This window comes from Desmodus rotundus, chromosome 1 (genome assembly GCF_022682495.2).
Source record: "Desmodus rotundus isolate HL8 chromosome 1, HLdesRot8A.1, whole genome shotgun sequence".
NCBI classification, from domain to species: domain Eukaryota; kingdom Metazoa; phylum Chordata; class Mammalia; order Chiroptera; family Phyllostomidae; genus Desmodus; species Desmodus rotundus.
In genome coordinates this window covers 210,961,543-210,973,489 of record NC_071387.1, presented here as the reverse complement: position 1 = coordinate 210,973,489, position 11,947 = coordinate 210,961,543, and the positions used below count along the sequence as shown (strand labels likewise).

At 59.0% G+C, this 11,947-nt stretch overlaps 1 protein-coding gene across 1 annotated transcript in view; it reads left to right on the top strand.

Annotated features, from left to right (window-relative positions):
- The first annotated feature begins 909 nt into the window (after nt 1-909).
- The window catches only part of ANKRD55 (ankyrin repeat domain 55), a 62,854-nt gene continuing 51,816 nt past the window's right edge, over nt 910-11,947 (top strand). The window contains exon 1 of the mRNA XM_045204834.3: nt 910-1,227. Coding sequence (XP_045060769.2) covers nt 1,188-1,227 — 40 coding nt within the window. The 5' untranslated portion in view covers nt 910-1,187. The remainder of the gene's footprint in view (nt 1,228-11,947) is intronic.

Below are 11,947 nucleotides of genomic sequence, written 5' to 3'. Positions count from 1 at the left end.
AACAGTCACTGCCCTCACCCACAGCGTTTGTGAGAACATCTGTTACGAGGGCCTTGAAGGCAGAGCTTTGTTTGTTTTGAATATATTTTCTCCGATTTTCAGTTGTAAATATAAAGTAACGGACACCTGTTCTAAGGAGCCTGAAAATGCAAAGGCAGATGAAGAACAGTGGAAACCCCTGCTTCCACCGTGGTCCCTGTGGTCCCCCGCATTAAAAGCGTCTCTCTGTATCTCCCCCCGTGTTCCTGCAACCCGTTTACCTATGCGGTGGGTGCTTGCTGGCTTTATAAACTGCAAACAGATAACAGACATCACTTGTTTTTTTTGACAACAGATTCGAGGCATTCCACCAGATGAATACATATAGATTTAACTCGGATTTTTTCATCTAGTTTGAATTTACTGTCATTTATTCAACTGCTCTCAAATGACAGACGTTGAGCCGATTTTCAGGGGGTGTCACCGCCTGTGTGCTTCACTGCTGACCCCGGGGACGGCGGCGGCTTTAATTCTGTCCTGTGGGTGCCTGAGCCTTTCAGCCGCCACCCCCTGCCCCCTCCCTGTCATTTGGAGAAGGAGCCCCAGGGAACCTGAAGCGGAGCCAGCCCGAGGCCAGCAGCCCCCTGCTGCAGCATCCACGTCCCACACCGCTGAGCCGGCAGGGCTCACGCATCCCCAGCACAGCTGTGCCCGCACGGAGAGCACAGGCGAGCCCCAGCTGCACCGCCGCCGCACATGCTCCGTCCGCCCTGTGCGCCTCGCTCGCCCATGGAGGTCTGTGGGTTAAGCAACAGTCCAGCTGCCGGAGCCCCGTGACGCCCGGTGTGTGCCTGGCCTGGGTCTGAGGCAGGGGCCGCCACGAATCCTGCTTTTCAGGGTTTGCGCTTTTCTGTGTTTTGGTTTGGGGTGGAGGGTGTGTAATGCTTACGCACACGCAGGGCTGATGAATGAGGCCGTGGAGTGACCCTCTTCCTGGCGGGTGTCTGTGGGAGTGACACCTCCCTGCTGCCACCGTTTGCCATGACAACCGCTGCAGCTCCAGCGCAGGCTTGGTTTTCGGCCGGAGGTCCTGGCAGAGATGCCGGCTGGGGCTGCTGCGTGGACTGGACCGTGTGAGGCGGTGTCTCCTCCTCTCCAGAGACCGGGGACCCGTCTGCCATTCTGACGGCGGAGGACGAGACAGGCACATGGACTTCCGCGCCCCGTCCGTGCTGGAGCAGCACAAAGGTGAGGGGCCGCTTGGACGGGGCCTCTGGGTCTCGCATCCTAGTCCGCAGTGGGCACTGGAGCTGGGGGGGGGGGGTGCCTGTGTCTGTCTGCGTGTATGAGATGTGGGGGGAGGGTTCCACACGGACACCAAGCCTGTTCTAAATAAGCTTTTGGCCTCTCTGTCTGGTGAAAGTGCTCCTACCTGCCAATTTTTAAATTGGGTTTCAAGCCATTTTTCAGGGTGTCATCTTTATTCTGATCGGTTTTTTCTTGTCAGACATTTAAACAATCCATTAGAGAAAGTAATGGAAACAAGAACCGGCGCTGTGCCCCCTTTCGGTCTGCTCAGGCGGCACCTCCGTGCATCGCTTTCTAAACAGCCCTCGATTTCCTTCAGGAGCGGGTGGCGTGGCTGACGTCCCTCCTCCGAGGTTGTGTGGTGACTCGTCCCCACACTGCCATCTGCAGTGACAGCGCCTACTCTCCTGCCCACAGTGCCGGAGCAGGGCTGGAAGTCCCCGTGAAATGACCGTGTGAAACCGCCCATCCTCGCTTACCGAGCCCGTGCCGCCTGTGCCGCCTGAGCGCGAGCGTTTTGCACCTGAGTGTGTTTGTGTCGTACACGTAGCCCTGCGTGTCACTGTGCACCCTTCCTAAGTGTGCACAGGGGACCCCGCTCTGTGAGTGCAGCAAACCACTTCCTCTCATCTCCGAGTGTCCTTCCGAGCCCCGAGGTCCTTTGGTCTTTGCTTGTTTTGGCTACAACGACTCATTGAGAAAATTCACTGCTGCCTTCTTTTTCCCTTTTCCCTCCAGACCCTCTGGCTTCCAGGGCGTTTCCTCTTAGAGCCCTGGGGGACCAGGGACACACGCGCGTGTACACACTTTGATCTCCAGGGCTGCTTTGTGTTGGACACGCCTGTGCACACCGGTGTGTGCACACCTGGGTGTGCGTGTCCTCAGCATGGGCCCTGGAGAACGTGAGTGTCCCAGCTGGGCCCCCACCTCCCCCGCGGTGGCTGTGGGGTCACTGCTGACAATCAGCAGCAGCGACAACGTACCTGCGAGGTGATCCGGGGACCTCGTTCTGGCTACAGGGGCGTCGTCGAGCTGTCATCTCAAGAGGGTGTGATGGCTTTATTCTGAGACGAACTGGGGCGTGACTGCAGGGGCCGGCCCTTGGCAATGAGGTCATCGGGGGTAGGGCGTCTCCCACAGCACTCAGCCCGGTGCAGGTGGTGACGTTCGACACTTGTTTTTACGGCACCCTTCACCCTTCACGGGAGCAGTTCGCCGCAGCTCCGCGCTTGCCCCCGGCCCACGTGCCTCCCATGCCAGCTCGCCTCTCCGGCCGCCTCTGCCTCCGTTTCTCAGCCCTTGCCCCCTGGAGGGGCCGTGCTGTGGAGGCAGGAGCGTGGGCCACCTAGACTGCAGGGCAGGTCGGCCACTCCCCAGCTGCGTGGCCCTGCGAGTCCCGGCCTCTCTGGGCCTTGGCCTCCTGCCGGCCCAGGAGGGTGGTTGTGTGGACCTGACCCAGCGTAGGGACGTGCCGGTCCCGTGGGCCGGCATGCGGCGAGCGCCCGGCACTGTGTTGTTTCCGCCCTGACCACGCCCGCCGCCCCGGCCCAAGTGCCTCGCTCTCCACACAGCTGGGGCTTCGCCGCCCCCCGAGCGAGTGCAGCCTCGGTCAGCGCTGGCTGACCAGTTCACGTTCCTTGTTTTCAGGACCTGGGGGCACCCCCGGGAGCAGCCCCCAGAATTACGGTTAGCTAAGTGGTCCTTGCATAGCTCTGCCTTCTCACCCCTCCGTCTCCCTTCCTGAAAGCAGGGAAGGCCCTACCAGCTGTGGGCCGTCCTGCAGAGGTAACGGCCACGTGGCTGGGCCAGCCCCGGTGAAGTGACTTCCGCTGGCAGAGCTGACTGTGGGCCTTTCGCGGACGGTTTTTCATGAACCCCGAATGTCAGGGGCATGGAGACAGCAGCACCCCCTGCTGATGTCGGCCAAAGGCACTGCACCAGGGACGGTCAGAGACGCCGTGTGAGCCTCTGGCTCTCACACGGGGCCCTGTCAGGCTCCCCTGCACGTGTCTGAACCTGCTGGAGCCTGGGGCTCTCCCTGGACGTTTCCCTGTCCTCGGGCTGGGCGCTGGCCCAGCGAGGTAGAGCGGGGGGACCACCAGGCAGTCCACTCTGCTGTCCTGGGTGGGGAGCGCGGAGCGCAGAGCAGTCAAAGGCCGGCCCTTTACTGGGATGACAGCTCATTAGCAACACGGGCTGAGGCCCAGGAGTTTCCACTGGCAGGAGGCGGAACCGGGGGGAACTTCTTTTCGCCTCAGTCTGAGGCCCCGGCCCCGCAGCTGCGGGCTGGGGCAGGGGTGGGGACCCCAGAGAACGGCCAGCGGTGCGCTTGAAGAGCAGGGCAGCTACGATGCTCACGGCTGCGACGAGGGGGAGTTGGTGAGTCCGAACCCCCTGCAAAAGCAGCTGCGTTTCCCGCACTTAGTAGAGGCGGTGAGGCCGCCCTGTGCCTGGGGCTGGTGAATAGACGGGCCTTGCCGCAGCCTGCCTGTCCCCTGCGCCGCGGCGTGGACTCGGCACACGTCCGTCTCTGCGTCTGTGACGTGGGGACGACAGCAGGTGGTGGCGGGGTTGCTGCGGACTTAAAGATCCGCTTCCAACTGGCCTGGGACAGGGCATGTCTCTCTCGGGTCTTGGATAAATTGAGATGCAGGAGCCTGGGCCTGGGGAACCTGCGCTCCGTGCTTCGCCACGGCTGTCACCATAGCAACCTCTCTCCTGGCCGTGCAGGAGAAGACTGTAGTGGAGCCATTACTATGGAACACTCGGGGTCCCGGTGAAGCTGAGACATGTGACTGAGATGTTTGCATCTCACACTTCGTCTCCAGTTGTGAGAGGCCAGCTCTGCGGTGCCTGAAGGAGGACCCCGGGCCTCGGAGAGACGCAGGGACAAGTGTGGCCCCAGGGCCTCCCGCCCCCGCCATCCCCAGGGTTGCTGAGACAGGGATTGCCCAGCAGTGAGCTTGCAGGCACCTGCGGGGGCAGGGATGGGCCATCTGCCTCCCCCACAGGCCTTTCTCTGCGTGGGTTGTTGGGAGAACTTAGGGAGGGCTCCGCTGCCAGCCCCGCTGGGACAGAGCTTGAGGGTCCTGGATGCCGTAACAAATGGCCACCACGGGCAGCTGGCAGCACACGCCTGCGTTCTCACGGTCACAGAGGCCAGCGCATGGGATGTCGGCAGGGTGGCCCTGCTTCGGGGCGCTGCAGGGGAGCGACCTCCCGCCCCTCCTGCTTCGAGCTGACTGTGCCCCCCCAACCTCTGCCTCTGTCTTCACCAGCCTTCTCTGCGGGTCTGTCTGGACCCCCGCCTGTCTCTTGTAACAATCCCTGTGATTACACTTAGGGCCTGCCCAGATAATCCAGGGCAACCTGCTCACCCCCGGACCCTTGACTTCACCCCGGTAAGGTCACTATAAAGGAAAACAAAGACCCTCGACTTCATCGCTTCCCTTGCCGTATCAGCTGATGCTCCCAGGTTCCGGGAATCGGGGCCCAGGTATACGTATGTTCAGGGCCCACTCCACTGCATGAGAAGAGGTCAAATCTCAAGTCCTTTTCAGAAAGCACACAGCCCTGGGACTTGGCTTCTGGTGAAATCCACTCTCATCGAAGCCAGGAGGAGCTGGGGCGGACAGGGTGCGTGCGGGCACACTGTGAACACCCTCGGCACAGATCCAGAGCCCGAGGCAGAGCCGGGTGCAGGCAGGCCAGCCTTTAATCCACACTCCAGCCCCACCTTCATCCCCCCTTTGACCGATGAGGAAACTCTCAAAGGTCGAGACTTGCCCAAGGTCACCTCGAAACAAAACGTCAGAGCCGCGATCCAGCCTAAACCTGCTTGTTTTCTGGGATCGACCGTGTGTTTTACTGACGACATGAGCCGTTGGCGCACATGCAGACTGATGACGTCTTCCCGGGGGGCTGCTTTCCAGCCAGGCTGGGTTTCCACCCCTCCCGCTCACAGACAGGCTGAGACCAGAGTGCTCGGCAAGAAGCGCTCAGAGGCGCAGACTTGCGCTGGAGAAGCGGCAGTTACACCCCTGTGTGCCAGCCAGGTGCCTCCAAGGAAGACTAAGCAGATCTGGAAGGGGTGTGGGAGCAGAGCTGAGGCTGGGGGGGTGAGGAGGCAGGAGAGGGGGCGTCATCTGGCCTCTGGGGGTGGTTCTCGGTTCCCAGACCTTCCTGGAGGGAAACAAATGCAGGAGCGTGGGGGAGAGTTCTGTGGTCGGTTTTCAGGGTGGCGTCCAGAGAGAGGAAGATTCGTGGGCAGATGACCGACCCTCAAGTTCTGTAGCCCCTCCCTCTCTCGGTCACCAAGGAGGAGCAGAGAGGGAGAGACAGGTGGGCGATGGGGATTCTCCGCCAAGGTCCTTGGAAGGCTAAATGGAGGCAAACCAGGTTGCTGGGAGCCTGCCCCTCCCTTTCCCTGCTGCCCCTCTGCGCTGCCCTTCCCTCCCACCAACCCACCCCCGGCTGGAAGGCTGTGACCGCCCTGTCCACCCCCCCCCCCCCCGTGACCCCCCTCATGAGCCACACGGTTAACCTTCCGCAGCCTTAGCCTGCTGTCCAGGGAGAGGGGCTCTTGCCTGCAGATGCACCCAAGAGGGAGAGTCTGGGTGTGGCATCCAGAGGGAACAAGGGCCCACCTGGCCACCGGCCTCCAGAATGGACCCTGACATGTGTCCCACAGCCAGGTCGACTCAACTCAGCGCCTCGTCCCCAGGCCCACTAGGTCAGCAGTCCCCAGCCTTTCTGGCACCAGGGACCGGTCTCAGGGAAGACAGTTGTTCCACAGACGGGCGGGGGCAGGAATGAGACAGGAGGCGGAACTCTGGCGTTAATGAGAGCAGATCTTTGCTCATTTGCCCTCAGCTCACCTCCTGCTGTGTGGCCCGTCCAGGGCCCAGGGGTTGGGGACCCTGCACTAGGTCGCCACACTGAGCTCTTCCTGCCATCTCTGTCCACGAACTCCGCAACACTGTAGCAGTTATTGAGCAGCTGTACTGGGTAACTGACATCCGTGCAGTTTCCTTTGATGTGACCATTTGGACACAAAGATACTTTAAAGAAACGCTGCTGAATTTGTAGCCGTTCTTATTGCTAAGTGGCGATGAAACAGACTGGGACAAGGTGAGGGTGTCGGTGCTCTGAGGTCCAGGGGTGTGTAGACGGTGGGCGTGAGCTAGACCCTCCCGAGAGAAGACCCTGTCCGAGCAGGGGTCGCGTGTCTGGCGCACTGGAGATCAGGAAGCCTGTCGGTGGTCTGACACACGCGTTTGCTCACTCCGAGGACTCACTCGTGTCGTGAGTGAGCAAATACCTCAGACTTTCTGGTTTAGCTCTTGAGGTCACTGTGGTTTTGTCCTAAGGTTAACTTTGAACTTGTAAATGGGTGTGTGTGGTTCCTAAGGGCCCTTGGGTTGGTTTCTTCGTAAAAGTTGACACGGCGCCTCCTCATTGGTGAGTCTGTTCTGACAACATTTTACTGGGTCTGTAGGGGGAGGGGCGGAGGAAGGCCGTTCCGGTCTGCAAGGGAGAGAGTCCCATTTCTGAACGTGTCCTCGGAGTCTTAAAATACGCACACGTAACACTTAACAGTGTTCTAATTCTTTAACTGGTTGTTTGAAAACCGTTTGAACCTGCGTGTCGTCAGAGTCGTGTAGAGAACAGTTGTGTGTCTTTCACCCGGCTCCCCCTAATGGGCTTCACCCCAGTCGCTCCATGGTCGGCTGTTTCTCCGCATCTCCGTCTGTGTGTGCGTGCGCCTGCGAGTGTGAGCACACTTTCACCTCGCCTGTCTGCACTCCAGTTTTGTCTGCCGACCCAGCAATCCCCCAATGATGGCCCAACCGCTCCCCCCACCCCACCGCCCGCCCAGTGTGGGGTCCAGTCTGGGACTAGGAACACACTTCATTGCTCGCTCACGCTCTCTCTCTCTCTCTCTGCACATCAGAAAACCTTTATTTCAGGGGATGTCATCACAATGGACTGATTAGAAAGCACCGGCCTTTGGGGAGTGTATTTAACCCAAAGGGACACCAGACTAGGGAGCCCCTAAGTGTTGACGCTTTGCAGTTGGTCCAGACACTGGGTCTAGTGCTGAGGTCACACCGGGGGCAGCACTCCAAGCGTCAGCGGCTGATGGGCTGCGGGCCCAGTGTCTCCGGTAACCTGGGCCGTTGCCGCAGCTCCCTTCGCCTTGTGTGACGCTGGCCTTTCTGAGGATCGCACCCCTTGCAAGTCTGCCAAGCACCACGCGGGGGCGCCCCTCCCCGGGCTCGGTGTCCTTCAACCCCATCCCCGCAGTTCGAGGGTGTGGGTGTATTGACTGGCTCTTCCGGAGTTTTAGAAACACTGTTTCCCCCTTGTTGTAGAATTCACGCCGCCTCTTCAAGATGCTCGACAGTGCAAATACAGACGCAGCCTGCACAGTGCTGTGCCTCTGGCTGGCAGAGGGCTCTGCTCCTCGGTCCCCCAGCCCAGCAGCCTGTCCCAGCTGCTCAGACCCACAAGGACAAGCTGGGGGCTGGGGAGCTGAGGGTCAGGCTGGGAGTCCTAATTGATTGATAATCAGAGGAGCAGAGAGCCCAGTTCAGGAACAGCTCCCACGCACCCAGCACTGTGCTAACCTGTTTCCGTGCCCTCCGCTGGGCCTCACACAGCCTCGGAGATACGGTGGATTTCTCGCTTTTCTGGGCTGATGCCGCTTGCCTGAGGCCACCCAGGTGAAGGGCAAAGCTGCAAACGGCAGTGTAAGAATTAACTCTGGCGGTGACCCCCGAGACCCCTTCCGGGGTTCTGTCGGCCCGCCCGCCCCTCCGTGGCCCCTAGCACAAGAGGGCAAAGACAGGATGAGGCAGACACCGTATTTTTCAGACCATAAGACGCATGTAAGTTTTAGAGGAAAATAGGGGGAAAAAACCCGATGCACCGCCGCCCCCACCCCCAGCGAGCCAGGTAAGCTACATTCGGACTATAAGATGCACCCCCATTTTCCTCCCAAATTTGGCGGGGGAAAGGTGCGTCTTATGGTCTGAAAAATATGGTAGATTTGCTCAAGCTGGCTCCCTATGCACTCACTCCATGGGCTCGGCTCAGGGGCAGCCGCCCTCGCCCTCTCCCAGGGCCAGGGTGCCAGGCTGTGCCCTGGCAGCAGCCTTCAGAGTGGAGGTGGAGGAGGAGGGAGAGGAGGGTCCCACTGCTGGGTCACCCCAGAACGTGACGTGGGGACTGACGTGTTGGGAGCCGGAGGGAGATTTGCAAAGTCTGGGCTCGGGTCCCTCGTCAAAGCTTCTGCAGGCAGATCCCTCCTCATTTCCCTCCTCAGTTCGTTTGCTCTGCGCAGCAAAAGGCTGACGTTTCTCCAGGAGATGGTTCGGGGAGCCCAGCCCCGTAAACAGGTCGCATGGAAACGGCGGTTTGTAAAAAGGGAGAAGAGTTAGTTCAGTTGGTTCGACCTTGGCGTCCTCGGTTGCAATCTGAGATCACTTCTCTGCTCTCTAACTCACCGCAGTGAATCAGAGCGCAGTCTGGGGGGGGGGGGGGCGGGTGCTTGTTGCTTGTTTTTAAGAACCAGGAATTCGTCCTGGTTGCCACTTTAGCCTTCTGATTACTCAGTGCCGTTCAGAAATGGTGTCCTGGGGTTTCGGCCACCACTTGGCTGGCTCCACACAGACCCGAATGTCAAGAAGGGCCGGGATGGGCCCTCGGAGTCTGGTTTCGGGAGGTCACAGCAGAAGTCGATTTAAGGACTGGCCCCGGAAGTGTGTGCTCTGGGAGAGTCGCACCTGTGGAACTGGAAGGCACCTTAGTGAATGTGTCGGCGAACTCACTCACCGTTTCCGTGTGACGGCCGGGACACAGAGGGACGAGCAGTGACGCGGGGCTGGGGCAGCGGTGGCCTGGCTGTTCGACGTCTCGCCCTCCCCGCGGCGACCAGGAGGAGGACTGCTGTGAAGACGGAGTGGCTGCCAAGCAGGCCCGGCCCTCGGGAGCCACCCAGCAAGTGCTGCTGGTGGTGACAGGGTCAGCTGTGGGTCAGCTCTGACAACCTTCGGGGACCGCTGTCACGATTTAATGACGTGACGCACACTAGGCCCTGGGGACTGCGGCCCTTGCACACGACTTGTGTAAGGGCGCGTGTGAAACCGGGAAAGCCGGCAAGCGCGCTTGCCTGTCACCCCCAGGACCAGTAAGTAGAGAGAAGGACTGGAACCTTTACGGGCGCTTTATTCAGACACCAGCGATCTGAAAAGACGGGGGGGGGGGGGTCCCCTCAGTAACGAGACGAACATCTCGTCTCTAGCCGTACAGGGAGAAGAAAGGGTGGGGACGGGGTTTGGGAAAAGTTTCATCCCCTAAGAGTCACAGTCCTAGAATTTATCTGCTGATCGACAGTCCTGTGTCTAAGTCACAGACGTCCCTCCCAGGACACCATGGCTCAGACCCCTCTAGGGCTGGAAGGCTGCCTGTCAGACCTCCTGGAGTCACAGGTCAGGCGTCCCAGTTCCTGGAATGACAGCTCTCCACGGGCATGAGTCACTTCAATGCCTACCAACTGAGGCTGAACTCTAACTCTTGAGTTCCCCGTCACACGGACAAGACCGTCGGCCCCCCCCCCCCGCAGCCCCCCTCTGCTACGAATCCACGGCACGGCACCCCTTCATATTTGAAACCTGGAAGGGGCAGAACTGGCCTGAGCTGGAAATCCACATCAGAAGGAAAGTGACTTTCCGGGAAAGCTCTCAGCCCGGGGAGAGCTTTGCTCCCTTGGCTATTTCTGCTGGTGACCCTCTGGGTGGAAGAGTTGGCCTCCAGGGTCAGTTCGGCCGGTGCTTGAGGCCACCTGTCCTTTGGCTTCCACACCCCAGGCCAGTGCCATTGTCGGGGGGGGGGGGGGTGGGGGGGTCCAACTCCCTCCGTGCTGCTCTACAGACCCGTCTAGCTGTGATGCCGGAGGCTGACCTCGCTTTTAAATTATTACTCTCATGTCTGATGGAGGAAACCTCTGAGTGCTCCTTCTTTCCTTTTATTGGGTATTCTTGGCTGTTTCTTGTTTTCTCTGTTTGTTTTTGCCTTCGGAATGATGATACATTCAAACGCTTCCAGGGGCTAAAACAAAGTACAGTGAAAAATCTGCCCCTGTCCCCATCCCCGCAGCCACCAACCACTGCCCCCCCACAAAACGCCACAGGCAAAATGACAGAAGCAGTTTCTAGCACCTCCTGGAGACGGGCCGCACAGAGACGAGCAAGTCCCCGAGTATATTCTTTTTTTCTTCTTTAAAGTATCAAGTGATCTATTTATTTTTACAAACAAAAGTTAGTATCATTTCCTTGAGCCCCACACCCCCCCCCCCAAGAAGAACTGTTGGCACTTCTATTGGAAGGACACTAAACCCACAAATGAATCTGTGTCCTAATTAGGATTGGTGAGACTGCTGGGCCATCCTGCCTGAGAACACGCGTGGACCTTCGAGAGTTCGACACGTCTGTTAGTCCCTCAGTCAAGTTTGGTTGTCCTCCCCGTCCACATGCTGAACACGTGGTCCCGGGGGTTTTACACTCTCACCATAGTGAGCTATTTTCACCGTGACGTGGGACGTGAATGCCCACTGTCGGTAGGACTGTCAGATGGTGATGCGGACTGGGAGCCAGCGCTGTCCGGGGGGGGGGGGGGGGGCGGTGGTGGTGGCAAACTTCAGGGCTGTTCTGGGTCTCAGTTCCTTCACGAGTGCTGCTCAAAATTCTGCAACTGAAACTTCTGTGCAGCAAACACAGAAAAGCGGACTCAGAACCCTCCCTGTGGACCGACCATGAGCCTCTGTGGCCGCAGCCACTGTCCAGGTGCAGAGCTGCAGGGTGGGTCGCCTTGGGCCCCGCTCCCCGACTTCGGCCGCCGGCCGCCCAGATTCCCACCTGCTGAGGCTGCCGTCGCACCGGCCAGGAAAGGGATACAGTCCAGCGAGTGACTGTTGCCAGCAAAATTAACTGTGGCATGCAAAAATGAGCTTAAAAATTTCATATTAATTACAGTTACATGTTGACAAACAAATAAATATAAGGTTCCAGAGAGACGGTCTTCCTAATCCTGAAAACAGTGAAATACATTTTAAGTGCAATATCCACGTACTGTGACCATAAACACTGAAGATGTGTTTCCAAGAACCAGCCAAGGCTGAGAACTGCAGTGGCAAGTAGGGAGAAGCTGCCGCGGCCAGGTAACAGGTGGGGCCAGCGCGCCCACCGAAGGTAAAGCTCTTTCCTATCAGGTCGATGAAGACGGGCGCCATAACCAGGTAGAGAAGACACCAGTAAATAATCTGCAAAGAGGCCGTGAGCCCACGACAAAGTTCTCTCTCTGGAGCAATCAAAGACACGGCCACTGCAAACCATGCGCTCTCGTCCTTTCACCTGGGTGCTAACTTTCAGCACTCCGCGATGCACGGTGTCATTAGAACGGGGTGAGGGGTGTGTCCTCACGCACTGCTAGGAAAGTGCCGGAAGGAAGTAATCAAAGAGGCACAAACAGACACACACGGTCTGCCCAGGAAGCGCCAGCTGCGCCCCGTGAGAAACGGGTGCTCGCTGCAGAAGGCACGGGACACAAGAACATCCTACACAGGACAAGGGCACCGCGGTCCCCTTCAAAGTTACGCCCT